Below are 24877 nucleotides of genomic sequence, written 5' to 3' on the forward strand. Positions count from 1 at the left end.
GGAAGACAAAGGCCCAGAGTGGGGTAAGGCTGGAGCAGATTGGGGGCATGCCTCCTGTTAACTGTCCCAGTCCTTTGCCTGTGCGTCCTCTTATCCCTTCCCTCCTTGGGAACTTGGGACACTCAGCCTCAGCTGGTGAGGGTGGAGAGGAGAGAGCGACAGGCAAGCAGACCAATGGGTCCCTGAGGTTGGGGTGGGGCGGGGCTTGTGCTGCCATGGAGAAGAGAGAAGCTGTTCTGTGGGGGAGGAGGGGGCGGTGGGAAGAGGACCTGGAGATTGAGGGGAAGGGAGAGAGCAAACAAAGGGGTCAGGAGGGAAAATAATGCACTGGCTTCCTGAGGCCCCACAGAAGCTGGGCAGGGAGAAGGGGCCGGGGGCAGAGGGGACCAAGGCCAGCGGCAGTCGAGGCTGAGGCAGGCGGTTACTAAATGGCATTGTTTGAAGTGGCCAGCTAATTGCACAGAGCAGCCCGAGCCTCAGACCAAGGCCCAGCCTCCTGGGTGCTGGCGTCTGAGCCTTCGGGCAGCCTGGTCACATGGAACCAAGTCCTGAGCCTCCGAGTTTGGTGAGGGGGGCAGGCTATGGGGGCAGTCTGGGTGGGGTCCTGGGGAAAGGAGTATCACCCTGAGCCTATGTCCTAGGGTTTCTCTTGCCCCGAGGGCCTAGAACCATAGGTGGGAAGTTTGGGGGGCATGCTGCCCCCCTCTAGCCCTTGCTTCACTGCTACCCTATCCATTCTGACCCTCTCACAGGAAACAATGAAGGGAGACACCAGGCCACTCAGCAGAGAGGAGGATGCCAGCGGGAGGGAAGACTCCATCATCACCAATGGGGACTGCAGCAACCAGTCTTCTGACTCCAAGGACGCGCCGTCACCCCCGATCTTGGAGGCCATCAGCACCCCGGAGATCAGAGGTGGCCGGGCCTGTGGGGAGGTGGGGTGGCACAGACACTGGACCGCAGCTGGGACATGAGCCTCCCTTTGAGCAGGCTGCAGGCAGATTGTGGGGAGAGGGTCTGGTCCCCGACTACCTCCCAGGGAAGGGAAGAGGAGGATGCAGGCAGAGCCAAGCCCGCTTGTCATCCCTGCCACAGCCCTTGGCCTCCTTCCTCTCCTCACCTCAGCGGAGACTTTGAGGAGGCGACGATCCCTGTTTTTTTTCCAGTCACAATGGGGGTGGTTGCAGCATAGCCTAGGGTCTTTGGCTCTTCTGGGACCCTGTTCCCTGGCATCTGGGACTGTGACCGGGAAGAAAATCACTCAGGCTGGAGGGGCTGAGGCTTCTTTCCACCTTTCCCTTGCCTCAGCAGTTCCCCAGGTCAGGTGACCTGGGATCCACCTCACTGAGCTTTTTCTAACCCAGATGGTTAAAAAAATCCTGTATTGCCCCGTCCTATTATTGACAGCTCCTCACACTGTACTGTCTGATAGAACTTTGCAAGGGTGAAAGTGTTCTATTTCTGTATTCACTACAATAGCCAGTGGCCACATATGAGCACTTAAAATGTGGCTGATGTGGGAGGCACTGGACCGTTCATTTAAGTGTAGTTAGTGCCACTGAATTGGGCAGCACAGTTCTGGAAGGAATTTTTGATGCCTTCTCTCATGGGAACCTCTAGTTTTGTTTTGGATCGTATAATGTGCCTGGCCCTGTTCCCTGTTGCCTTATGAATACACTGAGGTGACTACAGGTCCCCAGTGGATAGGTGTTAACCCTTGAGGATGCCAGCAGCTTAAGTGAGATCCCGTCAGCCCAAAGAGGAAGCTACAGAAGGTTGCCCATGAGCAAAGGAAGACGTGACTCCTGACCAGCCCCGTGCTGCCCCTTCCACAAAACAAGCTGCGTTCCTCTTTCCTCCACAGGCCGCAGATCAAGCTCACGATTGTCCAAGAGAGAGGTCTCCAGCCTGCTAAGTTATACTCAGGTATGGGCTCCGCTCTGCCTCTTCCAGGATTCAGGGGGATTCCCTTTAGCTTTCATTAAGTGGGGTACACAAGGCCCACCCAAATATTTGTTTTTTTGTTTTTTTTAAATATATATTTTATTGATTTCAGAGAGGAAGGGAGAGGGAGAGAGAGAGAGACATAGAAACATCAATGATGAGAGAGAATCATTGACCGGCTGCCTCCTGCACGCCCCCCACTGGGGACAGAGCTTGCAACCCTGGGCATGTGCCCTCGACTGGAATCGAACCCGGGACCCCCCAGTCCCCAGGCCGATGCTCCATCCACTGAGCCAAACCAGCCAGGGCCCAAATATTTGTTGAATGATGAGTCTGTGGACTGCTAGGCACACGGTACGTTGAACAACCTCACACTCAGAATGGCATGTGCTGCCGTTGTATGCCAAGTTTTTAAAAAAATCATAAACATTTATTTTACTAAATTATGAAGTTTTTTACTAGCTGCTTCCTGCATAATTTTTGAAATCACTTTTTCTCAACCTGAATAATCAGTTACTTAAATCAACAAATTCCTAATGAAGCAAATTGTCCTTTTATTCCTGGAATGAGTTCAATTTCAACTTGGGCATGTTATGTTTTGAATTTGATTTATGTTTTAGCATCTATTCCATGAATTAGATGTATGATTTTATTTCTCATAATATATCTGTGTCTGGTTTTGATGCACATTGGAAATAACTCACCTGGCTTGTTCTAGGGAATTTTTTCGCAGTCATTGCAGTATCAGACTTTCTACTTGATCAGTTTTTTTCCCCAAGTTACAGTTTTCCTGACATTATTTATGCCTTCTGTCTTGTTAATGCCCTTAGAGTTTTGTCAACTTGGTTAACTTTTTTCAAAGAACCAGTGTCAGGCATAAGAGACAACGTCATGATAAAAGTGCATAAATGAAAGCTCGCCCTTTATTACAGCTTCTATTCTGGGGGGCACCCAGCTGCTGGGGACAGTGTGCTAGATGAGAGGCTCAGGGCAGCTGTTTTGGTCGGTAGTTACCAGTAATGGTAATGAAGTCTCCTGCCTGGGCAATTTCTCAGTGCTGGCCTTGGCTAAAATGTGCTATAGCCCTGTTTGTTTTTTTAATTTTTATTTTTAAATTTTATTGATTTCTCACAGAGAGGAAGAGAGAGGGATAGAGAGTTAGAAACATCGATGAGAGAGAAACATCGATCAGCTGCCTCCTGCACACCCCGCACTGGGGATGTGCCCACAACCAAGGTACATGCCCTTGACCGGAATCGAACCTGGGACCTTTCAGTCCTCAGGCCGACGCTCTATCCACTGAGCCAAACCGGTTTCAGCAGCCCTGTTGTTTTTATAAGGGAAGTACTGTTGCTCCAATTTTATTTTATCCTCCCCTGAAGGTATGTTTTTACTGGTGAGAGAGAGAGAGAAACATCAACGTATGAAAGAAACATTGATCAGTTGTCTCCCCATACACATCCCCACTGAGGATGTACCCTGACTGGGAATTGAACCAACAGCCTTTCACTGTAGGGGACAATGCTCCAACCAACTGAGCCACACCACCCAGGGCTGCTGTGCCCATTTTAAAGATGGGAATGGACACACGGAAGGCCACACAGTTGAGACTGGGGTCGGTCTCCCTGCTAGAGATAGCCAAATTAGTCTAAGGCGTAGACAAAGAAGTCTTCATGATGTATATTGCCGTCACACAATTTCTTTGGTTTTCTGATTCCACTGGGGTTTTATCTTTCATGTCTTGAATTCATGATCCCATGGTTTGAGCTATTGTAAAATTTGTTTGGAACCTAATTAGGTAGTTGAAAATATTTTTAGGTCTCTTGGACCAACATTAAGATTGCTTGTTTTTAATATGATTGACTATTCATTTTTAAGCTATTTTGGTTTTATAACCTGTTCATGATATCCTGAAGCAGCACATGTTTCATTTATAAAGGATCTGACGGGTGATGGAGATGGCGATGAGGAAGATGGAGATGGCTCCGACACTCCAATAATGCCAAAACTCTTCCGGGAAACCAGGACTCGGTCTGAAAGCCCAGCTGTAAGTCCCCACCCCTGAGCCAAAGCACCATCTCCAACCACTCATAGGCCTGTAGTAAAAAAACAACACATGTTTAGGACCTAGGGGGACTTGGAAGAGAAGTAAACAGTTTTGAAAGTAGAAAAATGATAGCAAGGCTTATGAAATATCATTGTTTTCTTTCACATGGTAGTTTTTAAACTCTTAAAGCACTCTTGGATGTGCCCAAGGGTGATAGAGTTGGCAGGTGGTTGGCTCAGTGCCAGTTACCTATGAGAGTCACTTCTGTGGGTGGATTCTGTGAATGGAAGATACTTATTGCTCTCGGGCAACCCAGTATGTTAGCTGGCTAACCCTTGGTGACCATTGCAGGTGCAGTTTATAATCACACTCTGCTCTAGGATATGATGTGTATCATCCCCCTTTTTATGGACGAGAGAAGATTCTGGTAACTTACCATTGGTTCAACATTAACTCTTCTGTAGGATTCCAACACAGGTCTGCAACCCCCAAGTTCATGCCACTTTGAGAAAGAAGCCCAAGGCTTTCCATCCATCTTGAGGATCCAGTACCTTCCTGAAGAATGCAATAATTATTCTAATGCTTTTTTGGGGAAAACATGTTTCGTTGAGAGTAAACTTGGATTTTATTTTTCAATCCAATTTACAGGTGCCAGTTTCAGCTGTGACAGGCAGTGGGGTCTGCTGTGGATGGTCTGTCAGCCCTGCTGGCTATCCTAACGCCTTATCGCATGAGCTGGGGAGCGTCTGGGTGGGAAGTCGGCAGTCTCCTCTACCCCCACTTACATGCCTCATGCACTTCTGTTGACCTGAAACTGCCTCTCAAGCCCAGTCCTCTGGGCCCCCTGCGCGACACCACATGCCTGCAGTCACCAAAGGCCTCGTGCTTATCCTCTCTTGCTTCTAGGTCCGAACCCGAAATAACACCAGTGCCTCTGGCCGGGAGAGGCACAGGCTCTCCCTCCGTTCCACCCGAGGCCGGCAGGGCCGCAATCACATGGACGAGTCCCCAGTGGAGTTCTCAACTACCAGGGTTGGTTCCCGGATGCTCAGACCCCTGTCCCCACTTCTGATTGGAAGATCACCATGAAAGTACCCGGTGTCTAACCCTAACTGGCTTCTGTTCTTCACACTCCTCTGCTTTTCAGGGTCTTGCCTTTCCTTTCTCTCCTGGGTGCTGGGTAAGCTTCTCTTAAGCCTGATGACCTCTCTGGCCTGATCCCGGATGGAACTGTGGTGGGAATGCAAGAATTACCTGATGACTTGGGTTCTTGCCCCTCCTTGGAAACGAGCTATAAGCCACTGACTTGGAAACTGTCTTGTCTCCCTGGTATCTTCACTGACTGTCTTGAGAACACCCGCAGGGGTTACAGCAACTCTCTGCTCCTGTTGCAAGTTTGGGCACACGGTGTAAGCACTTAGGAAGTCAGTGGTCCTCTCTGAGCGTGGCTCCGAGCCTCTACGTGAGCATCACTCATTCTATGCCTCTGTCCTCAACTGTCTGTTTTGATGGGCGTGGCTTTGCTTTCTCTCACCACTTAAGGGGTACTTGGTCACGGAAAACCATTCTTGTTGGTCTCTGTACCCTTTAACTTACGTCTTTGTCTTCATTTTCTCTGCTTGCCTGGGAAGCAATCGGGGTGCCGCTAATCTCTGGTCATCCACCTGGTTTGCTGTGGCCCAAGCTGTGTGTCTTTCTGTCCACAGTCCCTGAGGCGGCGCACGGCATCGTTGGCAGGCACACCGTGGCCGTCCCCTGAGAGCCCCTACCCCACCATCGACCTCACAGATGACAGTGTGGTGCCCCAGAGCAGTAGTACCCCTTACACCCGCCTGGCTCAGGACAGTCAACAGGAGAACTTGGACTCCCCACAGATGTATACAGAGGGCAGAGATACAGACGGCACTGAGTATCAGGTACCACCAGGAAGGAGTGAATTTAGGAGAGAAAAGCATACTGTTACTGGAGGGGACTATTTCTACAATTTTGGGTCACTCTTGGCATAATATTTGAATTGATTCAGGTACATTTCCCACATGTAACATGATCCTTTACCCTACTTGTCTCCCAGGTATCTCAAGCACATGATTCCTGATTTTCTGACATATTTACATGACATATTTACACCTGGAAATATATATACTTTGTATACATAGTGCAGGATTCTGTTCATCATTGTATAGTATACATACAAGTGTTAATTGGCTTTTTTCACATATTAGGAAAATGAGTTGTCTTTCATGTCTATAATCAACAAACTGAGCTTGTTTTCACTCAAGCACTGCTGTATAGTTAGTACATATCTACGTACACATATCGTGTAGAAATCCTTTTTTCACCATACATTACTTCAGAGTAGATTACACCATATATTTTAATAAGTTGCTTATTTTTATGGGCACCTCACATTTTATGGCAAGCTATGTGTAAATGGCCAAATTTATTTTTTTTTTTGCATTTTAATGGCTTTGTGCTACCCCATCTGATGGCCTGTGGTGGAATATTCAGCTGATTGTCATTATTTTACTCTGATCTATTTCCTGTTAGTTTTCAGTTAACATTCTTGCATACCTAAATGCTAGGTTAAATGTTACAGATCTAATATAATAAACCCCACATTCCTATCAAACAACCAATCCTGTCCATCCATTGCCCCTTATATTTTTAAATTTCTTGATTTTAATTTCATTTTTTAAAGATTATTTTAAATTTTATAGAGAGAGAGAGAGAGGGAAAAAGATTGATTTTTTTTTTTTTTTTTTTTAGAAACTGGTTTCTTCCACTTGTTTATGTATTATTGGTATTCATTGGGTGGAAGTTTGACCAGGACAATGCTCTAACCAACTGAGCTACCTGGAAAGGGCCCACTGCCTCTTGTTTTAAGCCATTCTCACTCAGACTTTTCCTACCATGAAGGGTTGGAGGTGGGTAGGTAACGTCCTGAGGCGTTCTGGCAGGCACCCTGGGTGGCTCGCTCAGGCAGTTGCTTGCCATTGGGGTCAGTGGGGCTGCAGGAGTTTCGCTTGGCCCAGGTCGTCTGTCTCATTAGGATTCCTTCATGTGGTTTATCTTGCAGGATGGGAAGGAGTTTGGAATAGGGGACCTTGTGTGGGGAAAGATCAAGGGCTTCTCCTGGTGGCCTGCCATGGTAGTGTCTTGGAAGGTCACCTCCAAGCGCCAGGCCATGTCCGGCATGCGGTGGGTCCAGTGGTTTGGCGATGGCAAGTTCTCTGAGGTGAGTCCAGGGAAGGGCAGACTGTCATGGGCCTGCAGACCCACAGCGTCTCTGTCCTTTCTTTTTGCAGTTGCCTTTTGAGATAAGGGCCTGTGCCTTGCTATTTCCAGATGGGTGAGACTATCTTTGACTCTGTATCCAGAAATAATAACAAATCTTGCTTGTAAAATGGCTTAAAGAGACACACACAGGGTCTTGTGGGCCAGAGCTCAGTCTACCCTTACAGGAGACACATGGATGGGAAGTCCTCTGGGTCCATGGCCACTTGGTCTCTGTTGTTGTTTTTCCCCCACCTCTGGGGCAGGAACAGGAAGGGTGAACCTCATGTAGCCCTGCAGACATGGCAGATAGGCACCTCTAGGTAGCCTGGAGATGGTCCGGAGTTGCCTGGTGATGGTAATCAACTTTGCAGAGTTGGTGATTTCAGGGTTTTTCAATTATTGGGGTTAGTCATTTTAAGTTCATCTTTCTTGAGAGTCTGCCCCATAAGAGTGGTGTTAGAGACAAATGAATTAGGCTGTTGTGATTCTTATATCTATTTTGAAGGCACATGCTGAAATCTCCAGGTGTTTTGTTTTGTTAATCCTCACCTGAGGATATTTAGTCCAGTGATTTTAGAGAGAGTGGAAGGGAGGAGGAGAGATGGAGGAGAAACATTGATGTGAGAGAGACACATCGATTGGTTGCCTCCCACACGAGCCCTCGGGCTGATGCTCTAACCACTGAGGACCCGGCTGGGGCTGAAGTCTCCAGGATTTGAGTAGAATGTTGGAGACAATAGTTTTCCTGGAGTGATCTCTTTTTGAAATGTTCCTTTAACCTTCAGTATGCCCAGAGATTAGGTGAGGATACAGAACAAATTAGATGGAGGCAGATGTGGGAATGAAGGACCTCTAGTAAGTACATTTGTGGGATTTGGCCTCAAGTTGAGGTTTTGGTTTCCTAGGAATTGGGCTTCCTTTGGGCCATTTGCTATAAACACATTGAAGTTCCCACAGGGCAAGTCTCCCTGCATGCTGATGTCCTCGTTGGCCAGCAGAGGGAGCAGGATAAGTGTCCTTGTCGCTGCTCGCCTTGAAGCATCTAAAGGCAGGGATTTGGGCAATGAATTCTGTGAAATGAATAAGCATGGATTATTTGTGATTGCTTTGGCTCAGTGAGACATAAAATGCACTTTGCAAGACTGAGCCTGATGCTAATAAGATAAAGTGTGGGGCTGTAAGCATTAAGGAAGGGATTACCATGTGAGGTCTGGTGCTACGCCCTCGTGCTACGTTGGAGCAGCTTGGCGTTGGGAACAGCATTTGCATTCTGTATACAACTGTGTTGAGCCCCAGTTTCTTCTAGCCCTAGATATGGATGTAGAGTTGCCTGGTGACAGGAACCCCCACCTCGTGGGACCTTGGGCTAGAGGTGTATGTGAGTGCGAGCATGTTCCGTGGAATATGAAGCATCATGTGTGTCTTGCAGTCTGATCAGCACCCCAAACACCCAGTTTCATCCCTTCCTGATTGGTTCCTGCATGGCCTTGGAACTTGGGGCATGAGATTTTATGGATCTTTAGCCCCAGTGGAAGGAAGATAGGAACAAATAGCAAAAAAAAAAAAAAAAAATCCTTACATTGTGCCAAACATATACTAAGTTCAACTAACAAATTAATAGAAGGCTAAGTAGTAATCATAGCTATTTGTCACATTTACAAAGGAGAGGGAAGAACATGTGCAAAACCCCAATGTTGGAGCATCCACAGAGAATTTCAAGACTCACCTGCAAGGGGCCCACACCAGGGACCATGTGGGTCGTGTGCCCTTAAAATATGTACAACTACAGGGTGCTTCTAATTGTATCCACTTGGAGCAGAGACTTTCTCACACTGGGAGCGTCAACCATGCTTCTGGCTGTTGGGTGCATCAGGAGTATATATCATTTCTATTTTCTCTTTCCCCTTTTTTTGAATCTGAACTTGATCCCCTGGAATAACCCTGTGAGAGATAGGTCACCCCAGATGCAGGGTAGGTGGATGTTGATGATGTCTTTCTCTTTTAGGTCTCTGCAGATAAGCTGGTGGCCTTGGGGCTATTCAGCCAGCACTTTAACCTGGCGACCTTCAATAAGCTGGTCTCTTATAGGAAGGCCATGTACCACGCTCTGGAGGTAACACGGTGGTGGGTGGTTAGGACCTGGCCCCCAGAGCAGGATTAAGGCAAGAGACATACAGAAAGCCAGCTCAGGCCACAGTGTAACCAAGGATGGCTTGTAAGGGAAAGGGGCACCAGGCAGGAGGTGAATGCAAACCTATGGGCCTAAGGGCCAGACTGGGAAGGGAAGGAAGGGATTTGAGCCTTCCATATGACTCTGAGGACTAACTACTTCAGCTTCTCCCTGGTGGTTCTCAGTATTGCTGACTGAATTAAGAAGGAGGAGCACTGGGAAGTGGGGGACAATGTTTACAACAGTGAATAATGCTTTTCCAGAGCTAGCAAAACCTCCTTTATTTATTAAAAAAATTTTTTTTTATTGATGTCAGAAATGAAGGGGGAGGGGGAGAGAGATAGAAAGAAACATCCATGATGAGAGAGAATCATTGATCGGCTGCCTCCTACATGCCCCCCACGGGGATCAAGCCCGCAACCCAGCATGTGCCCTGACTGGTTGACAGGTTGACGCTCAATCACTGAGCCACACCAGCTGGGCAAAACTTCCTTCCTTTAAACGGCGTTGTTCAAGGCCAACACAGGGCAGCCGCTGAGGACAGCTGCCTTTTCCCCCTTGTCTGTGGGATCCATCAGGTTCTATCTATCTTTCCCTTTCCCTTGACTTTAGAACTGAAAAGATCAGTGGCCTTTGCCCAGCATTTATGAACCAGCCTCTGCTTAGTTAGGAATCCTAGTGCTTCTTAAATAAGACCTAAAACTTGACACCTCGCCATCTTCATTAGGAAAATAAACCAAGAAATCTGGAGCTTTCTCAGAGTTGGTGATACTTCTGTATCTAAAAGTAGCAGTGCTAATTCTGATCCTCTGCTCTCTGAGAGGGAGCTGACCACTCAAGTTCTCTACAGGGAAGAGGTCATATTTGGTGCCGGCACGGCCTCCCGCCCGTCCCCTGCACAGGCCCCTCCCTGTCACATACCATGCCCAGGACAGCTGCCTGGTTATGAAAGGGCCCAGAGGGAAGGGGAATGCAGGCCCCAGCTGCGGGAATCCCTGGGTGCCACCTGGCGAGCACCCACCCCTGCTGTTCATCACAGACTCGCCTTTATCTCGCCAGAAAGCCAGGGTGCGGGCTGGCAAGACCTTCCCCAGCAGCCCCGGAGACTCATTGGAGGACCAGCTGAAGCCCATGTTGGAGTGGGCCCATGGGGGCTTCAAGCCCACCGGGATCGAGGGCCTCAAACCCAACAACAAGCAAACAGGTGGGAATGGGTCCCTGTGACAGCCCTGACTGCCATTGCTAGTGGGAGCACCCTTGGGAGATGCAGCCACCCCTCCTACCCCTTGCCCCACCCCAGCTTTTCAGCAACCAGTCAGTCTTGGAGACGGGCTCTGTCACCCTGTGAACCCCAGGGCTATGGGAAAACAAGCAGCCCAGCCTTTTCTGGCTTCGCTGGTCTGCGATGGAATCTGTTCTATAAACTTGAGTCAACAGGAGATCAAGATGGAATCTTCGCTAGCACCTTCACTTTTAAAAGGAAAAATTAAGCTCTGCTCATTGGTGAAAACTTGGAAAGTATTTTAAAAAACCTCCAAAACCCTAAAACCATGAGCCACCTCCAAAAGAGGCATAACCTTATTCTAACATTTTGACCAATAGCATAATTCCTCCTTTATAAGCTATGTATAGTTTCCCATTATCACTTTCTGGAAATCCAGGATGCCTGAAATCCATGATTTGTCTACTAATTCATACATTTAACATAGTGTTTTCTGTTTTGTTTTGTCTCCCCCATTAAAAGTGGTTAATAAGTCGAAGGTGCGTCGTGCAGGCAGTATGAAATTAGAATCAAGGAAATACGGTATTCCCTTCCCATCCTTTGACTATGCACTATTTTCTCTGCACTTTTCTTTCAATTTCTTTGCCTATACAGTGGTCACTGGAGAAGAAATCTCAACCTGAACTCTCATCCCCCACTTCACTCTCAACCTTCACAAGTCCTCCATCCAGGTTCATCTTGTTGGGTGTGCACATTCTTCCAACTTTTTTTGTACACTAGTTGGATTCCTGCTTTCCCTTCTTGATATTAATCATATGGCCACTGACAGATGTCACTAAAGAGTCCTTATGATTTTTAATGACTGCATAATTTTCTTTCCTAGGAACAGAGTCGAACTTAACCATGCCCCTTTTAGATTATACTGTATATATACATATTGGAGCTAGAATATATATATAAGTGGAATTTAAAGAAATGTAGAGAATTGCCACATCATATACTTTAAAGAATGTTCTAATAGCCACATTGAAAAGAGTAAAAGAAACAAAGACAGTTAGTATTAATTATGTGTTTAATTTAGTCCAGTATTTCCAACATTTAAGCATTCCTAACAGTCAGTATGAAAATTAAGTTATTTTACATTTCCTTTTAGCACTGTTTTCAAAATCTCATATTTTATATGTTTTACAACATCTCAATTTGGATGTGAAATTTTTGTTAGAAAAACTTGATCTGTATTTTCACAAATGTATAAGTTCCAAATTTTCACTTGACCAAGTTCCAAATGAACTACTTAATTGGAGCAATCTTAAAATTTACATTAAAATTAAATGCAGAATGCAGTTCCTCAGTCAGACAAGTTACATTTTAAGTGCTCGGTAGCTTTAAGTGACCGGCAGTCACTGTGGGCATCGGAGACAAATGTTTCAGGGTTTCAGCTATGGGTTAGCCTTTGCCTAATGTTTGTGCTGGGTCTAAAGCTCTTTAAAACCCTATAAACATGTTAGATATGTGAGGGATTTTGACTTATGTCCCATAGTGGGACCATATGGCGGACCCAGTGTGGACCCTGTCATGGCCCAAAAGCACCCGTCACCCAGGCCTAGCATGGTCCTGTCCCAGGCCCATGTTCGCCCTGCACCTCCTACCAGCCCCGGCTGCTATGTCCTTCCCTTTCACAGAGAACAAGAAGCGCAGACGCACAGCTGATGACTTGTCCACCTCCACGGACTACTGCCCCCAACCGAAGCGCCTCAAGACAAACTACAACAATGGCAAAGACCGAGGAGAGGAGGACCAGACCCGAGGTGATTGACGGCGCCGTGAACACCCGTTACTGGGAGGGCACATCGTGAGGACGGCTCAGCAGGGTTTAATTGATCAGTAAGAGGCTCCCTGACCCCATGTCACACCTTCTTTTCTCAACAGAGCAAATGGCTTTGGATGTTGCCAACAACAAGAGTAGTCTGGAAGGTAATGGTCATACTCTCCCTCAAAGTTCTCACTTCCCGTCTGGGTAGGTCCAGGCCTTTCCTGCTTGTCTACCCTGTCCTGCCTGCTGATAATGAAGGGAAGTCAGGGTAGCCCAATAGATAACCACCTGGGGTCTGAAACTGTGATTATGGCTGTGTGTAGAGTCTGGTCATTGGAAAGTCCTTTCCTGATGTGACAATGAGCCAATTGGTGTCACCACGAATTGTCCCAAAGTCCTGGTCTTGAAAGAGTCTCAGATTTGTGTGCCAGGCCTTCGCCGCGTGTCCTTGTGCTGGAGGTGCCCTTGCTCACTGTATGTCCCCCGTCGGCAGTGGGTCTGTTGGCGTGGAGGAATTGTTGAAAGGAATAAAGCATGAAGAGACCTTGGTATATTGCTAGCATGGAATAAATGTTCAGGAACCGTAGACTCGAGGCTTTAGCAGCTGTTATTGGTCCTGAGCTGTCACAAGCTGCGTGCATGCTTTCTTACAGACAGCTGTTTGTCCTGTGGTAGGAAAAACCCCGTGTCCTTCCATCCTCTCTTTGAGGGGGGACTCTGTCAGACATGTCGGGTAAGTCCTGTCCTCTCCCTGGACTTTATTGCCCTTTCCCTCCACACAACTTCCCTGTTGTTCCCCAGAGAAAAGCACCTGCAGGTAGCCACTGGGGAAGGTTCTAGTGAAGCCCTCCCTGGACACCATCACCCCATCCTCCCCTCGGAGGGCAGGTGCTGCCACAGAGGAAGTCATCTGCAGTGGCACGCTCACCCCAGCCAGTTGTTCCTGTAACGGGAACCAAGCCACCAGTGACCTGTCCGTCGAGCAAGCGGGCCCGGCGGTCCCTGGTCTCAGTTTTACGAGTGTTTCTCTCTGGCCGCCAGGACCGGTTCCTCGAGCTGTTCTACATGTACGACGATGATGGCTATCAGTCCTACTGCACCGTGTGCTGTGAGGGGCGCGAGCTGCTCTTGTGCAGCAACACAAGCTGCTGCCGGTGAGCTTCAGACCAGCCGTGTGGGTGAGACCCAGCAGGGCCCTGAGGCTCCCACGTCATATCTGTGATTCCTACAGCCCAAAAAAACTCAGGCCCAGGGACTGGAATCCAGTGGACCTGAGGACAGGGGCCCAGAGTTACTACTGCTCTGCAGGGGTCGTGGTTCTCATCTGTTTAAGACAGAAATGACTGAGGGTGGTGCCTGAGTGGTGGAAGCCTCCCGGGAGAATAGCCACTTTGGGGGGTAGAGATCCTTTGCTGTGCAGAGCCTGTGCACGGAGGGTACTGATATCCTAGGGAAAAGAGGTTAGTGTATCCCACATCCCACTGTAGGGCCGTTCTGCCCATGGGGAGAAGCAGCCGGTTCCTGGCCAGTGCATTACTATCTACCTGGGAAGGCGGGCTATGGATGTAGGAGAAAGGCCTGATGTCTTCCCTCCACTCCCGGCCGCAGGTGCTTCTGTGTGGAGTGCCTGGATTTGCTGGTGGGCGCGGGCACAGCAGCCGATGCCAAGCTGCAGGAGCCCTGGAGCTGCTACATGTGCCTCCCGCAGCGCTGTCACGGGGTCCTGCAGCGCCGGAAGGACTGGAATGTTCGCCTGCAGTCCTTTTTCACCAGTGACCCTGGGCTCGAATACGTAAGCCACAGGCTCCTTCTAGCACCACCTACCCCCGAGAGTCAGGGGACTGCAATGGGGTCCATTATACAAATGACTGGCTGGGTCGCTCCTACTTCAGAGACGGGGCCAATTGATATGTCCTTTGTACAGTCCTGGGCCTTCCCCTGTGGCCTTTCTCTCCTTTGTGGCCTTTCGTGGATTTTCTAAGGAAAGAGAAGCCCGTGACTTAGTCTTTAATTGTAGTGGGAGTGGATCTTCCTGGGCTCCATTCTACCAGGTCTGTGAGGCAGGCCCAGGTCCTCCTGTTTAGGGTGTCGTGTCCTTTTGTGTGTGTGCATCTGTCTCAAAGTCTCTGTGTTCCATGTCTTAAGGGTAGACTAGCCAGTCTGTGCCAAAGCTCTTAAGGGGATCCCTGCTAAGAAATGGCAGAACTTAGGGCTTGAGTTCCTCAGAGGAAGGTCAGCTCGCCCCTCGCCCAGAGGTTGAGCCTTTTCCCCTGCACCCTGACCTCCATGACCTTCTTTAACCTGGCAGGAAGCCCCCAAGTTATACCCTGCGATTCCTGCAGCCCGAAGGCGGCCCATTCGAGTCTTGTCCCTGTTTGATGGAATTGCCACAGGTGAGTTTGGAATTCACCTTGGGATGCTCACCTGGTCCAGGTGTCTGTCCTGAATGCCAAGCAAGACCCCTGGGATTATCTGTCTGTCAACAGTTTCGAGAAAACCAGTGGCTTCTTGTTTCTCTCCTCAAATCCTCTTCACGTATTTCACCCGCTTTGGTCCTCTTGTTCCTTTTAAAAGTCTTATATACATATTTCATATCTTACATTTTATTTGTATTATATGTAGATATCTTGGAAAATTATTTTTACTCCATAAACATGGATATATTGGAGATTAATAGACAATTCCTATTAATATCCATTTTTTTCTCTCCCATTCCTCCAGTTTCCACATGTGTAGAATAAGCATAACCAACAAGCATGTCGCCCTTGGGGAGCTTTGCCTAACTTAACACACTTAATACTCAAAATTGCCTGGGAATGTAGGAATATCTCCATTTTACCAGAGCAGGAAGCAGTGGGGATGAGGTGCTATGCATTTAGCATCATTTGTACTTGTGTGTGTCTACCAGTGTCCACCTGCCTAAAGCGGACAGTTTTTAATGATTCTCAGGGTCATGGCTAGCTGCTTGTTTTCCCCACCCTGCTGCATCCTCCACACCTGTGTATGCTGGCACAGGTAACCCACAATAGAAAATGGAGCCTTGGCCATTGTCCCCTGACTTTGAGGTTATTTTCTAAACACGGTTTTGGTGAAGATCCCTGTCCTTGTGTCTGTGCTTGACTATGCTGGGCCAATGGTTGTAAACCTGTCAGGTTTCTGTGTGTGTGTGTGTGTGTTTGTTTTCTTAATCCTCACCTAAGGATATTTTTCCATTGATTTTTATTTTTATTTTATTTTAAATAGAGTGGAAGGGATGGGGAGGGTGAAAAGAGGGAGAGAGACATGAGAGAGTCACATTCACTGGTTCCTCCCGCCACCCCAATCTGGGCCAGGGATCAAGCCTGCAAACGAGGTACATGTCCTTGACCAGAACTGAACCCCGGAACCTTTAGACTGCATGCCTACAACTATCCTCTGAGCCAAACCAGCCAGTGCTAGACATGCCAGTTTTAATTAGTCCTACCAGTGGGCTGTACCAGTTGATACATACCTATTTTCTTCACAAAACTCTCTACTCTGCAGACCCTGCTGTTTCAGCTAGTTTGTGCCATATGCAGGGTTGCACGTGAGGGCTACAATGTACTTTTTGGGTCTGGTGTGAGTTCTTAGATATGATGTAGAATCACAGGAGTCAAGATGAGCCTGAGTGTATTTTATGTCTCCCCAATCCCACACAGGGTACTTGGTCCTCAAAGAATTGGGGATCAAAGTAGAGAAGTATGTCGCCTCTGAAGTGTGTGAAGAGTCCATCGCCGTTGGAACTGTTAAGCACGAAGGCAATATTAAATACGTGAATGACGTCAGGAACATCACAAAGAAAAATGTGAGGACAGCCTGCACCCCTGGGGGCTTTGTAACACCCTCCTCCTCCAGGCCCTGAGTCCCACACAACCTCACAGCCGTACCCAGGGTTGTGGGAAAAGGTAACCTGTGGTCATAGCAGCAAGCTATCTTGACAGGTTACCTGGAACCCAGGCTGTCTGTCCCTCCATCCTTGCTCCTATCCTCCTGTGAGAATACTGTTTTTTTTTCCCACAGGTTGAAGAATGGGGTCCCTTTGACTTGGTAATTGGTGGGAGCCCATGCAATGATCTCTCAAATGTGAATCCCGCCAGGAAAGGCCTATATGGTGAGTATCCCTTCGTTTGGTAGCCCCAGAAGACCCTATGTCAGTGGTCGGCAAACTCATCAGTCAACAGAGCGGTAAACCGCAGCTCGCGAGCCGCAGTTTGCCCACCACTGCCCTATGTCAACTGAGTGTTGGTCCAAGAGTGCGCTGAGAAAGAGCTCTTAGCTTCTTGCCAGCCTTACCTGTCAGCTCTGTCCATGTCACATTGTGAAGCCTCAATCCCACAAGATACTTCAAAATATTGCACTGCCGATTAAGGGAATGTAGGGATGTAGAGCACCAGCCTCAGTTAGTTGATCTCTGGGAACCCATTGGTTGCAATGTGGAGGGGTGGTTTTGACCCCAGCCAGCCATCTTCTTTTGTGGGCTCAGAGGGCACAGGCCGACTTTTCTTCGAGTTCTACCACCTGCTGAATTACGCACGGCCCAAGGAAGGTGACGACCGGCCCTTCTTCTGGATGTTTGAGAATGTGGTAGCCATGAAGGTTGGCGACAAGAGGGACATCTGTCGGTTCCTGGAGGTGAGGGGACCTAGGGTCCTGATTGTCAAGACGACATGGGCGGGGAAGGCCCTACTGGCAATGAGAGTGGGGATTTCTATGTTGTGAATTATTTTGGGGATTTTGACTGAAGACCTGGCTAGATCCCAGAATCATGGAGTCAAGTTGGTGAGTCTCTTTTGTTCAATCTTCTTTGGTTCAAATATTTTTGAGGGGAAAAGAAAATGATCTCTAAGTTCACCCCGAACCTATTGAAGTTGGATGATGAAACAAACCATCACTTTTAGAGATCTCATGAGATTTGACTCCGATTTTTACTCTAGAGAGTTTTTTAATCCTTACTCTGAGAATTGTTTCTTTAGGGCACATAGATAGGTTCATTATCCAATCCTTAATATGCATTAAGCATTGTAGTAATACTTTTTATACACTGACAACGTCATTTAATTTTCCCCAAAGCTTTACAGCTTAAGTTCTGTGAGAACGATTATAGAACTGGCTAGTTAGTTCTTTCATGCTGTGTGAACCTGACAGTTGGGTGTCATGGGGCATATGTTGCCAACACTGAATTCCTACACTAGGGCCTTGATTTGCCAGATTTTTGTTTTGAGCTGTTCTTGTCATCTGTGCATCATAATAATCTGGTGCGCTCCAGCCCTTCTCAGAACTTGCAGGTCTGATCTGGTCTCTTTTCCCACCATTAATATGGGGCACTAGCTATGCCTCCAGCCAGATTCTTGCTGAGAATTGGTCTGTCCGTTGGCTGGCAGGAATCGTGTGTCCTCGATAGCCAAGGAGCAGCCCTGTCACCTGCCCCACTCTGGTTACTACCTGGATTCTGCTGTGGGCTCCTAGCAGAGTTGTTCTTCTGTCTCCCTACAGTGTAATCCAGTGATGATTGATGCCATCAAAGTGTCTGCTGCTCACAGGGCCCGATACTTCTGGGGCAACCTGCCCGGGATGAACAGGTAACACAGGGCTCTGAGTGGGACAGATAACCGCCAAGTGAAATGCATCTAATGGTGTGAGCTCTGACTGGTTTACTCACGTGAGACAGAGCCACCCTGGGCTTCAGACCAATCTCTGGTGTTACAGATTGACATCTGGTAAGACGTCCAGCTACCTGGAAATCGCAGGCCCAGATTCCTCAGTCTGCTCCAACTTGTTTCCTGCTCTGCCCAGGGGCCTGGTGCTTACAGTGCCATGTGCTGGAGCAGACAGGCGTCTTCTCCCCGCTGGAGATGCTCATGCTTTATACCCCACCTCTTCTCGTAGTGCCTGTCCCATTGGGAAATAGAGGAGAGTGTTAGACATGCCCTTCTCCCTGATAATGACCAAGCAGGTGGCAGAGCTGAGATGACAACTGGGAGCCCAAAGCCTGTCATCCTTGGATTTTCTTAGCCAAGAACTTTTCCCAGCTTTTCATTAGTCCATTCATATTACTGAGGATTAGTTATATTCTATATATGTGGTTTCAGGGCTGTGTGGTGTTCTAATTAAGATACAAAACGTGATGGTAATTTGATTTCCCGGACTGGCAAATAAGTTTTAAGCTTATAAAGATTCTCCTTTAGAAGGAAGAGTTGGAAGCATAAATAACTCTGGCCATTTAGCAAAATGTAGACCGAGGCGAGAAGGTACTGGTATAGCTTGGAGGAATTCTGCTTGGACATCTTGGCATTAAAAAAAAAATTAAAAATATATTTATTGATTTTAGAGAGAAATATTGATAGGTTACTTCTTGCGTGCTCCCCACTGGGGATGGAACCCAAAACCCAGGCATGTGCCCAACATGGTACATGGGCCAATGTTCAACCACTAAGCCACAATGGCCAGGCATCTTGCAGTTTTATTCGGTAGTCACCCAATCAGATAGTGCAATGCCATCTGAATTTGGAGTGAAGTGGGCTCATTCACTGACCTCTCCTTCTGTAGCAGTCACTGTTGTACATGCTGTCAGTTTACTGGTGAACACATCAGATGTAAGTCTTCTTTCAGAGTTAACATGCTAGTGGAGGATGGTTAGAGAAGACAGTAAATGATTTCAGGGTCATGGCAGGAGGGGGCAGGGCATTGGAAGAGTTGATGGGAAGGCTTCTCATTCCAGCAAGGACCTACAGTAGGAATGGAGCCATAGTTAGTTGAGAGAACATTCTAGGCAAAAAGAAGAGGGTAAGGGGGTGGGGTTGCAGGGCACTGTGTTCCTCATTTGGTGAGGGGCTGTGAGAGTAGGACAGAGAACTCATTAGTATGGGCCAAATTACATGGGGCCTATGGGTCCACTTAGATCTACTTTTGGAATTCTAAGAAGTTTTAAGCTGACGAGTTGTGTCCTAGATTCATGGTAGTTTCTGGTAAAATAGATGATAGTGGGATGAGGGCAGAAATGAAGAGAAACTTGAGATGGTCATGGTCCTTTAGAGGAGGAGTCTAATTATTGTTGATGGCCCAGGAAGTGCCATTCATACACACATTGCACCTTGGGGCGTTGTATTTCCCTCCAGTGCTGTGAAACTTAGCAGGAGGGATTAGATTCTAGATAATGTGAGTGTTGGACTTTCAGGATTTGCTGAGGCACTGGATGTGCTGCAATAAAAGACGATAATCAGAGTCAGCAAAGATGCCACCAAGTTTTCTGTCTGAGCTGTGATAAGAATCAAGCTGTAGTACTATAGCCGACGCTACAGGGTTCTAGAATGATGACTCGAGCACAAACCAGGGTTCACAGACCCAAATCCAGCCTGGAGGTGGAAAACTTTATATGTGCTCTGTCCTTTTCTCCAAGTCCCTCAGCCCCCTTGGATTATAAGAAAAGCTGGGAATGGGAATAGAGTGGCATTGGAAATGTGGAAGGTAAGGTCAAGGAAGATTGATGAATCTTAACGGAATGTTTTGTGTGATTCAATGGCCTCTCTTGTGGGCACTTGTTTCCATTCTTATGTCTGTTTTGTTTGTGACCTTGAAGTTCCTTACACGGGAGCTGCCGAGGTATTGATCAAATGTGGATACAGAGCTCTTGATGGTTTCTGCTCTTGAACTGCTCAACCACTTCGGTTCTAAAGCTCTATGCCCCTCTAAACACCCGTTTGCCTTTCTCTGCATTTGCAGGTTTGTTTGATGGTGAAAGGTACAAGGATAATTAAGGTTTTTTGAACCACCTCCTGTCCTTCCTACCTGCATCCACTTTTAGTCCTGAGACCCTCCCATGGCTGCATCTCTAGCAGTAAGCCACCAAATCATGGCTTTGCAATGCTCTTTGTAGCAGGTAGACCCACAAAGATCTAATCCAAGCTCCTGAGACACTAGGTTCTGTGTAACTGCTCAGATCATCACTCGGTTAGTAATCGGGCTGGGATCGGACAGGGTCTCCCGACTCTTTCCAGTGTGCGTCCCCATTCCTGCTCTATTCAATGAGAGCCTAATTTGACTAACCTTTTGCACTCGGATGTCAAGTGTGTCTCGACACGGTTAGCATTAGAATAAAGGTATCGAGAAAAAAGCAAGCAAGTGCAAAGGGCTAATATTAAAATTTGAGGTAGAGGATCATTTATTCCTCGACATTGATCTTGCCCCCTGAAGGGACTAGTCTGTCCCTGACTTCGGCACACAGCTTTGTGCTTATGCCAGGATCTTTTTCACCATATAATTTATTTATTTGTAACAGTTCGCTGCCAGAGCACATTTTGCAGGCTTAGGCCCTCACTCCCACCTTGGGAGGTGCCTAGCTATGGCCCATTGGCAGATGGTAGAAAGTAATGGGTTTTGGCTGTTCCCAGGCCCGTGATAGCATCAAAGAATGATAAACTCGAGCTGCAGGACTGCTTGGAGTTCAATAGGACAGCAAAGGTAAGCTGTGCTCACAAACAGTCTGCGGAAAATGCACTTGGTGACCTCCAAGCGGGACTTGATCTTGGTACCGTTTGTTCCTGTCCCCTCTCCCTCACATGTAACTCCTTGGTGCTGGGACTCTTTCCCCACATAATTGTTCTGTCCTGCCTGTTAAGTACAGAGTAGGAGAGGTACTTGATAAACAATAATCACTATAAAAGAAAAGGCAACTGGACTTTCTAATTTTGAATGCACATGCCATAGAGACACACACATAATTTCAGCTGGTCCTCCCAAGAAGTAATTAATACTTTGGCCAAAGGAAAAATTACCTGCTGGCAAGTCATAGATAATTATATTAAGATGTCCATAAACTAAATTCTTAATGTTAACATCAAGCCAAAATCCTGGTTTGGCTAACTCTTCCCTATAATCTTGGGTGGACTGTTACATTTCGCTTAACGTTGCTTCACCAGTTGTGTTCTCTTGGCACCCATGTGGTCTCATTCACGGGCACATGTTTATCTCTTGTCCTGAGGCTGATCCTTTCTGTGCATTAACATCTTGGTGCTTGTGGGAAGCACAAAATGTCCTTGTCCTTCCAACTCTCCTTTTCTTATTCTCTCTGCGAGCCCAGCACTGCCACCTTCTCTCCCCCACCTGCCTCCACCCCCCATCTTCCCTCGGTGCTTCTGAGTCTTGACTCATCCCCAGAATCCTTCATTCCGTGCTCACTGCATGATGTCATTTTGTTCTCCAGTTAAAGAAAGTACAGACAATAACCACCAAGTCGAACTCGATCAGACAGGGGAAAAACCAACTTTTCCCTGTTGTCATGAATGGCAAAGAAGATGTTTTGTGGTGCACTGAGCTAGAAAGGTGAGCGAGGCTGCATGTGGAAAGGGAATGATGCAGACGGAGAGGAAGGGGAAGAAATGTGGTCAAGGCCAGCAACAAAAATTAGGCTTGCCTGCCTTCATGCTGCATGGACCCACTGACCTTCCATGTTAGCGGGGCTGGGAGGAATACCTTTTCAGAGTTAGTCCTTATTTCCTGCCATAAATGGCGGAAGGGTGGTGGTGAGGAGGAATCTGAAACATGAGGTCATTAGACAGCACAGTGTGTGTGTGTATTGGCTGTGCTGCCCTGGCATCTGCCTGCCTCAACATGCTGGGACACTAGGATGTAAGGAACCAGCTAAAGAAAACCCCACCAACATGCCATTGCTCTTTCTCAGAAGACTTCCTTCTGCCAAGTTGCTCTTCTATAGCTGATTCCCACTGAGCCACAAATCTCTGTGTTTGGCTAAGTTTGGTAGCTTATCTATTTTGATTCAAAGAACCAACTTCTAAGTTTCAGTTCTCCTATTCTGGTTTCAATTTGTTTTTCTCATTCCTTTTGTTTTTCTTGTTTATTGTCTTATTTTTGTTAGAATATTATTGTTAAAGATGTAAGAAGGGCTATAGATATTTCCTCTACATTTTTGGCTTTGTCTTGAAGGATTTGATAGGCAGTATTTTCATTCCTGATATTTCAGTTCTACAACTACTTTTATTCTTTACTAAACAGTAGTTTTCTTAGTACAAAAGTTCTCATTAGTAAAAACAAACTGGTCCTGTGGATTATTCTGTACAGTTGATCCTTGAACAACATAAGTTTGAACTACGTGGGTCCATTTATATCCAGATTATTTTCAATAAATATTGGAACATTTTCAGAAATTTGTGAAAGGTCCAAGCGTAACATGTTTGTGCCAGACCTGTGATACAGAATTGGTGCAGATGGCTCTCCATTATGTAGACAAATTAAGACAGAAGCCTCTGGAGCTGCAACGTTACATATTTCTTTTGATACCCATTCAGCATTGGCCCATTGATGAGAATTTTAGTGTTTGTTAAAAAGGTAAACCTCGATAAGAATAAGGTCCTCCTTGCCAGGCCTGATAAAATCCCATAAGGGAGGCTTTTGGTATATTTGGTTGTTACCCACCATGGGGAAATGCTGGGATGCACATAGCAGGTACCCTCCTGGAGGGGCCATGCCCTCATGACTTAACATTTGTGTTCTGAAAGAACCCTGCTCCTGACCTCTGGGGGTCAAGGAATGCTCATGTGCAAATGAGTAAAGGGGACATAATGTATATTCTTTTCCAAAAATTTTAATTTCCAATAAAAATGAAAAAGTAAAAATAATAAAATAGTGTCTTTCTAAAATAAGAGGGCTCATAGAGTGGGCCCGGACAAAGGGCAGAGAGTGGCGCCTGGTGCCATCTTGGCCATGGTGAGGATCTCCCATGGGCACTAAGTAGCTGCAGGTGGCAGTTGTGACTCCTGTCTTTTTACTCTGGTGCCCCCAGGATCTTCGGCTTTCCTGTACACTACACGGATGTGTCCAACATGGGCCGTGTTGCCCGCCAGAAGCTGCTCGGGAGGTCCTGGAGTGTGCCTGTCATCCGACACCTCTTCGCCCCCCTGAAGGACTACTTTGCCTGTGAATAGCCCCCCAGCCACTCTGGGGCACTGGGGTGTGTGAGACGGAGCTGGGACCCCGGAGGTACATCCCAGGCTCTGTCCTTCCTTAGCTCAACTGTGTGGGGCCACAGCATGTATCTTGGGCCACAGCCACCTGACACCCTCCTGGCAGAGGGTGCCCAGGTGCCACCTCCTTGCGCACAATTCAACTTGGCCCTCTTGGAATGGCCAAACACGGTGCTCATATTATCTTCTAAAACTTTGAAACTTGAAGTAGTTAGTAAAGATTGCTTTTTTTTCCTCCTCCTGGGTTTACCGCTCAGAAACAATAGCTAATATACCAAAACCACAGTGCTGACTGCTCTCCCGTACTCAGGTTAAGGCTGAAAAGTTAACCGAGACAGTGACTGCAATACTTTATTTTTTAAGCGTCTGCAGCAGCTTGTTTCCAGGAGTGTACAGTGGTAGACATGTAGCTGAGGGACATTTTAAGGGACCAGGATGCTTTTTTCTAGGGCAGATTTGGAAATGATGTCTGCCATTCTTGAATTTTACCCAGCATGTTCCCCTCACCTCAGTATAAAGGGCTGGGATGCACTGTTGGGGCCCATTGAGAGTATTGTCCACACTGGTGATAATTTCAGGGCTATTTTCCCCTCTAGACTCAAGGGAAGGAAGGGTCACCCTTAGCTAAATCCTTCCCAGGGACTGCAATAAGAACCCTTTAGGCAGTTCAGGAAGGAAGGAGTGGGCTGGGTCATATTATGTAGGTAGGTATGGCCTCTCACTATCTCTTCCCCATGTGAGGAGTGAAAGAGGATGCTTGGGTAAGGACTCCCCCCCCCCACCCCCCCCACACACACACACAAATGCACCCTCCTGACATCACAGATACAAGTCCCCCAGATTGGAAGTATGACCCTAGCTCCTCAGTCTTTCTCAAAACGCAGAAGCAGTGATAGCCAGGGGCAGAAGCACATTCCTCGCATCTAAGAGATTGCAGGGGGAAACTGATTAAAAGCGTGACCCTCCTTCCAGAGATTTTTAAAGTCCTTTTTTATTCCATGATAATTCTTTTGTAGGGATAACATGAGGTGAACAAGCTGCATTTCAGAAATGCTGTCGTAATGGTTTTTAACACCTTTTACTCTTCTTACTGGTGCTATTTTGTAGAATAAGGAATAATATTGACAGGTTTTGTGGGCGTTTTTTTTAATACATTTTTTTAAAACTCAGACTTCTATTTTTGTTTTACAATTTTCATAGAAATTTTTTGTGTGTGACTGCAGTCACATAACAAAAATGGGGGTAAATTGTGCCTTGTTTCAATAGTTTTGTTAATTTTTAGGCTGAAAGATAAAGGATGCCTATTGTTTACCTTATGTTGGATTAAAATCAGTATTTCTCTATAACGGTCTGGTGTCCTTTGTGTTCTTTTGCAGGTCAGATGGGTGGGGATGGTGGGCTGCTGAAGTAG

At 47.1% G+C, this 24877-nt stretch overlaps 1 protein-coding gene and 1 long non-coding RNA gene across 3 annotated transcripts in view; one reads left to right on the forward strand and one right to left on the reverse strand.

Annotated features, from left to right (window-relative positions):
* On the forward strand, positions 1–23588 carry DNMT3B (DNA methyltransferase 3 beta). 2 transcript variants are annotated; one of them, XM_054723853.1, is made up of 23 exons: positions 1–23; positions 753–915; positions 1865–1926; positions 3884–3991; positions 4898–5023; positions 5698–5907; positions 7068–7226; positions 9273–9380; positions 10497–10641; positions 11182–11241; positions 12342–12467; positions 12589–12633; positions 13126–13205; positions 13514–13626; positions 14081–14264; positions 14781–14865; positions 16150–16295; positions 16511–16601; positions 16974–17122; positions 17984–18069; positions 20878–20947; positions 21690–21808; positions 23286–23588. In XM_054723853.1, the coding sequence occupies exons 2-23, from the start codon at positions 759–761 to the stop codon at positions 23425–23427; spliced, it is 2571 nt and encodes an 856-aa protein (XP_054579828.1). In that variant the 5' UTR covers positions 1–23; positions 753–758; the 3' UTR covers positions 23428–23588. The 2 variants fall into 2 exon arrangements, with proteins under 2 accessions (XP_054579828.1, XP_054579829.1); XM_054723854.1 differs by lacking the exons at positions 1–23; positions 11182–11241 and adding an exon at positions 536–565.
* LOC129150864 (uncharacterized) overlaps positions 18939–24877 on the reverse strand; it is a 15456-nt gene continuing 9517 nt past the window's right edge. The window contains exon 4 of the long non-coding RNA XR_008557629.1: positions 18939–19215. This is a non-coding gene — a long non-coding RNA (uncharacterized LOC129150864). The remainder of the gene's footprint in view (positions 19216–24877) is intronic.

This window comes from Eptesicus fuscus, chromosome 12, assembly GCF_027574615.1.
Source record: "Eptesicus fuscus isolate TK198812 chromosome 12, DD_ASM_mEF_20220401, whole genome shotgun sequence".
NCBI lineage: Eukaryota > Metazoa > Chordata > Mammalia > Chiroptera > Vespertilionidae > Eptesicus > Eptesicus fuscus.

What these genes read in the sequence shown, in the direction of transcription:
- DNMT3B (XM_054723853.1), top strand. Translation starts at nt 759, where the DNA reads ATGAAGGGAGACACCAGGCCACTCAGCAGAGAGGAGGATGCCAGCGGG. An exon ending in ATTAGAATCAAGGAAATACG is followed by an intron (nt 11,242 to 12,341) that starts GTATTCCCTTCC and finishes TCCCTTTCACAG; the next exon opens with AGAACAAGAAGCGCAGACGC. An exon ending in GTGACCCTGGGCTCGAATAC is followed by an intron (nt 14,265 to 14,780) that starts GTAAGCCACAGG and finishes TTAACCTGGCAG; the next exon opens with GAAGCCCCCAAGTTATACCC.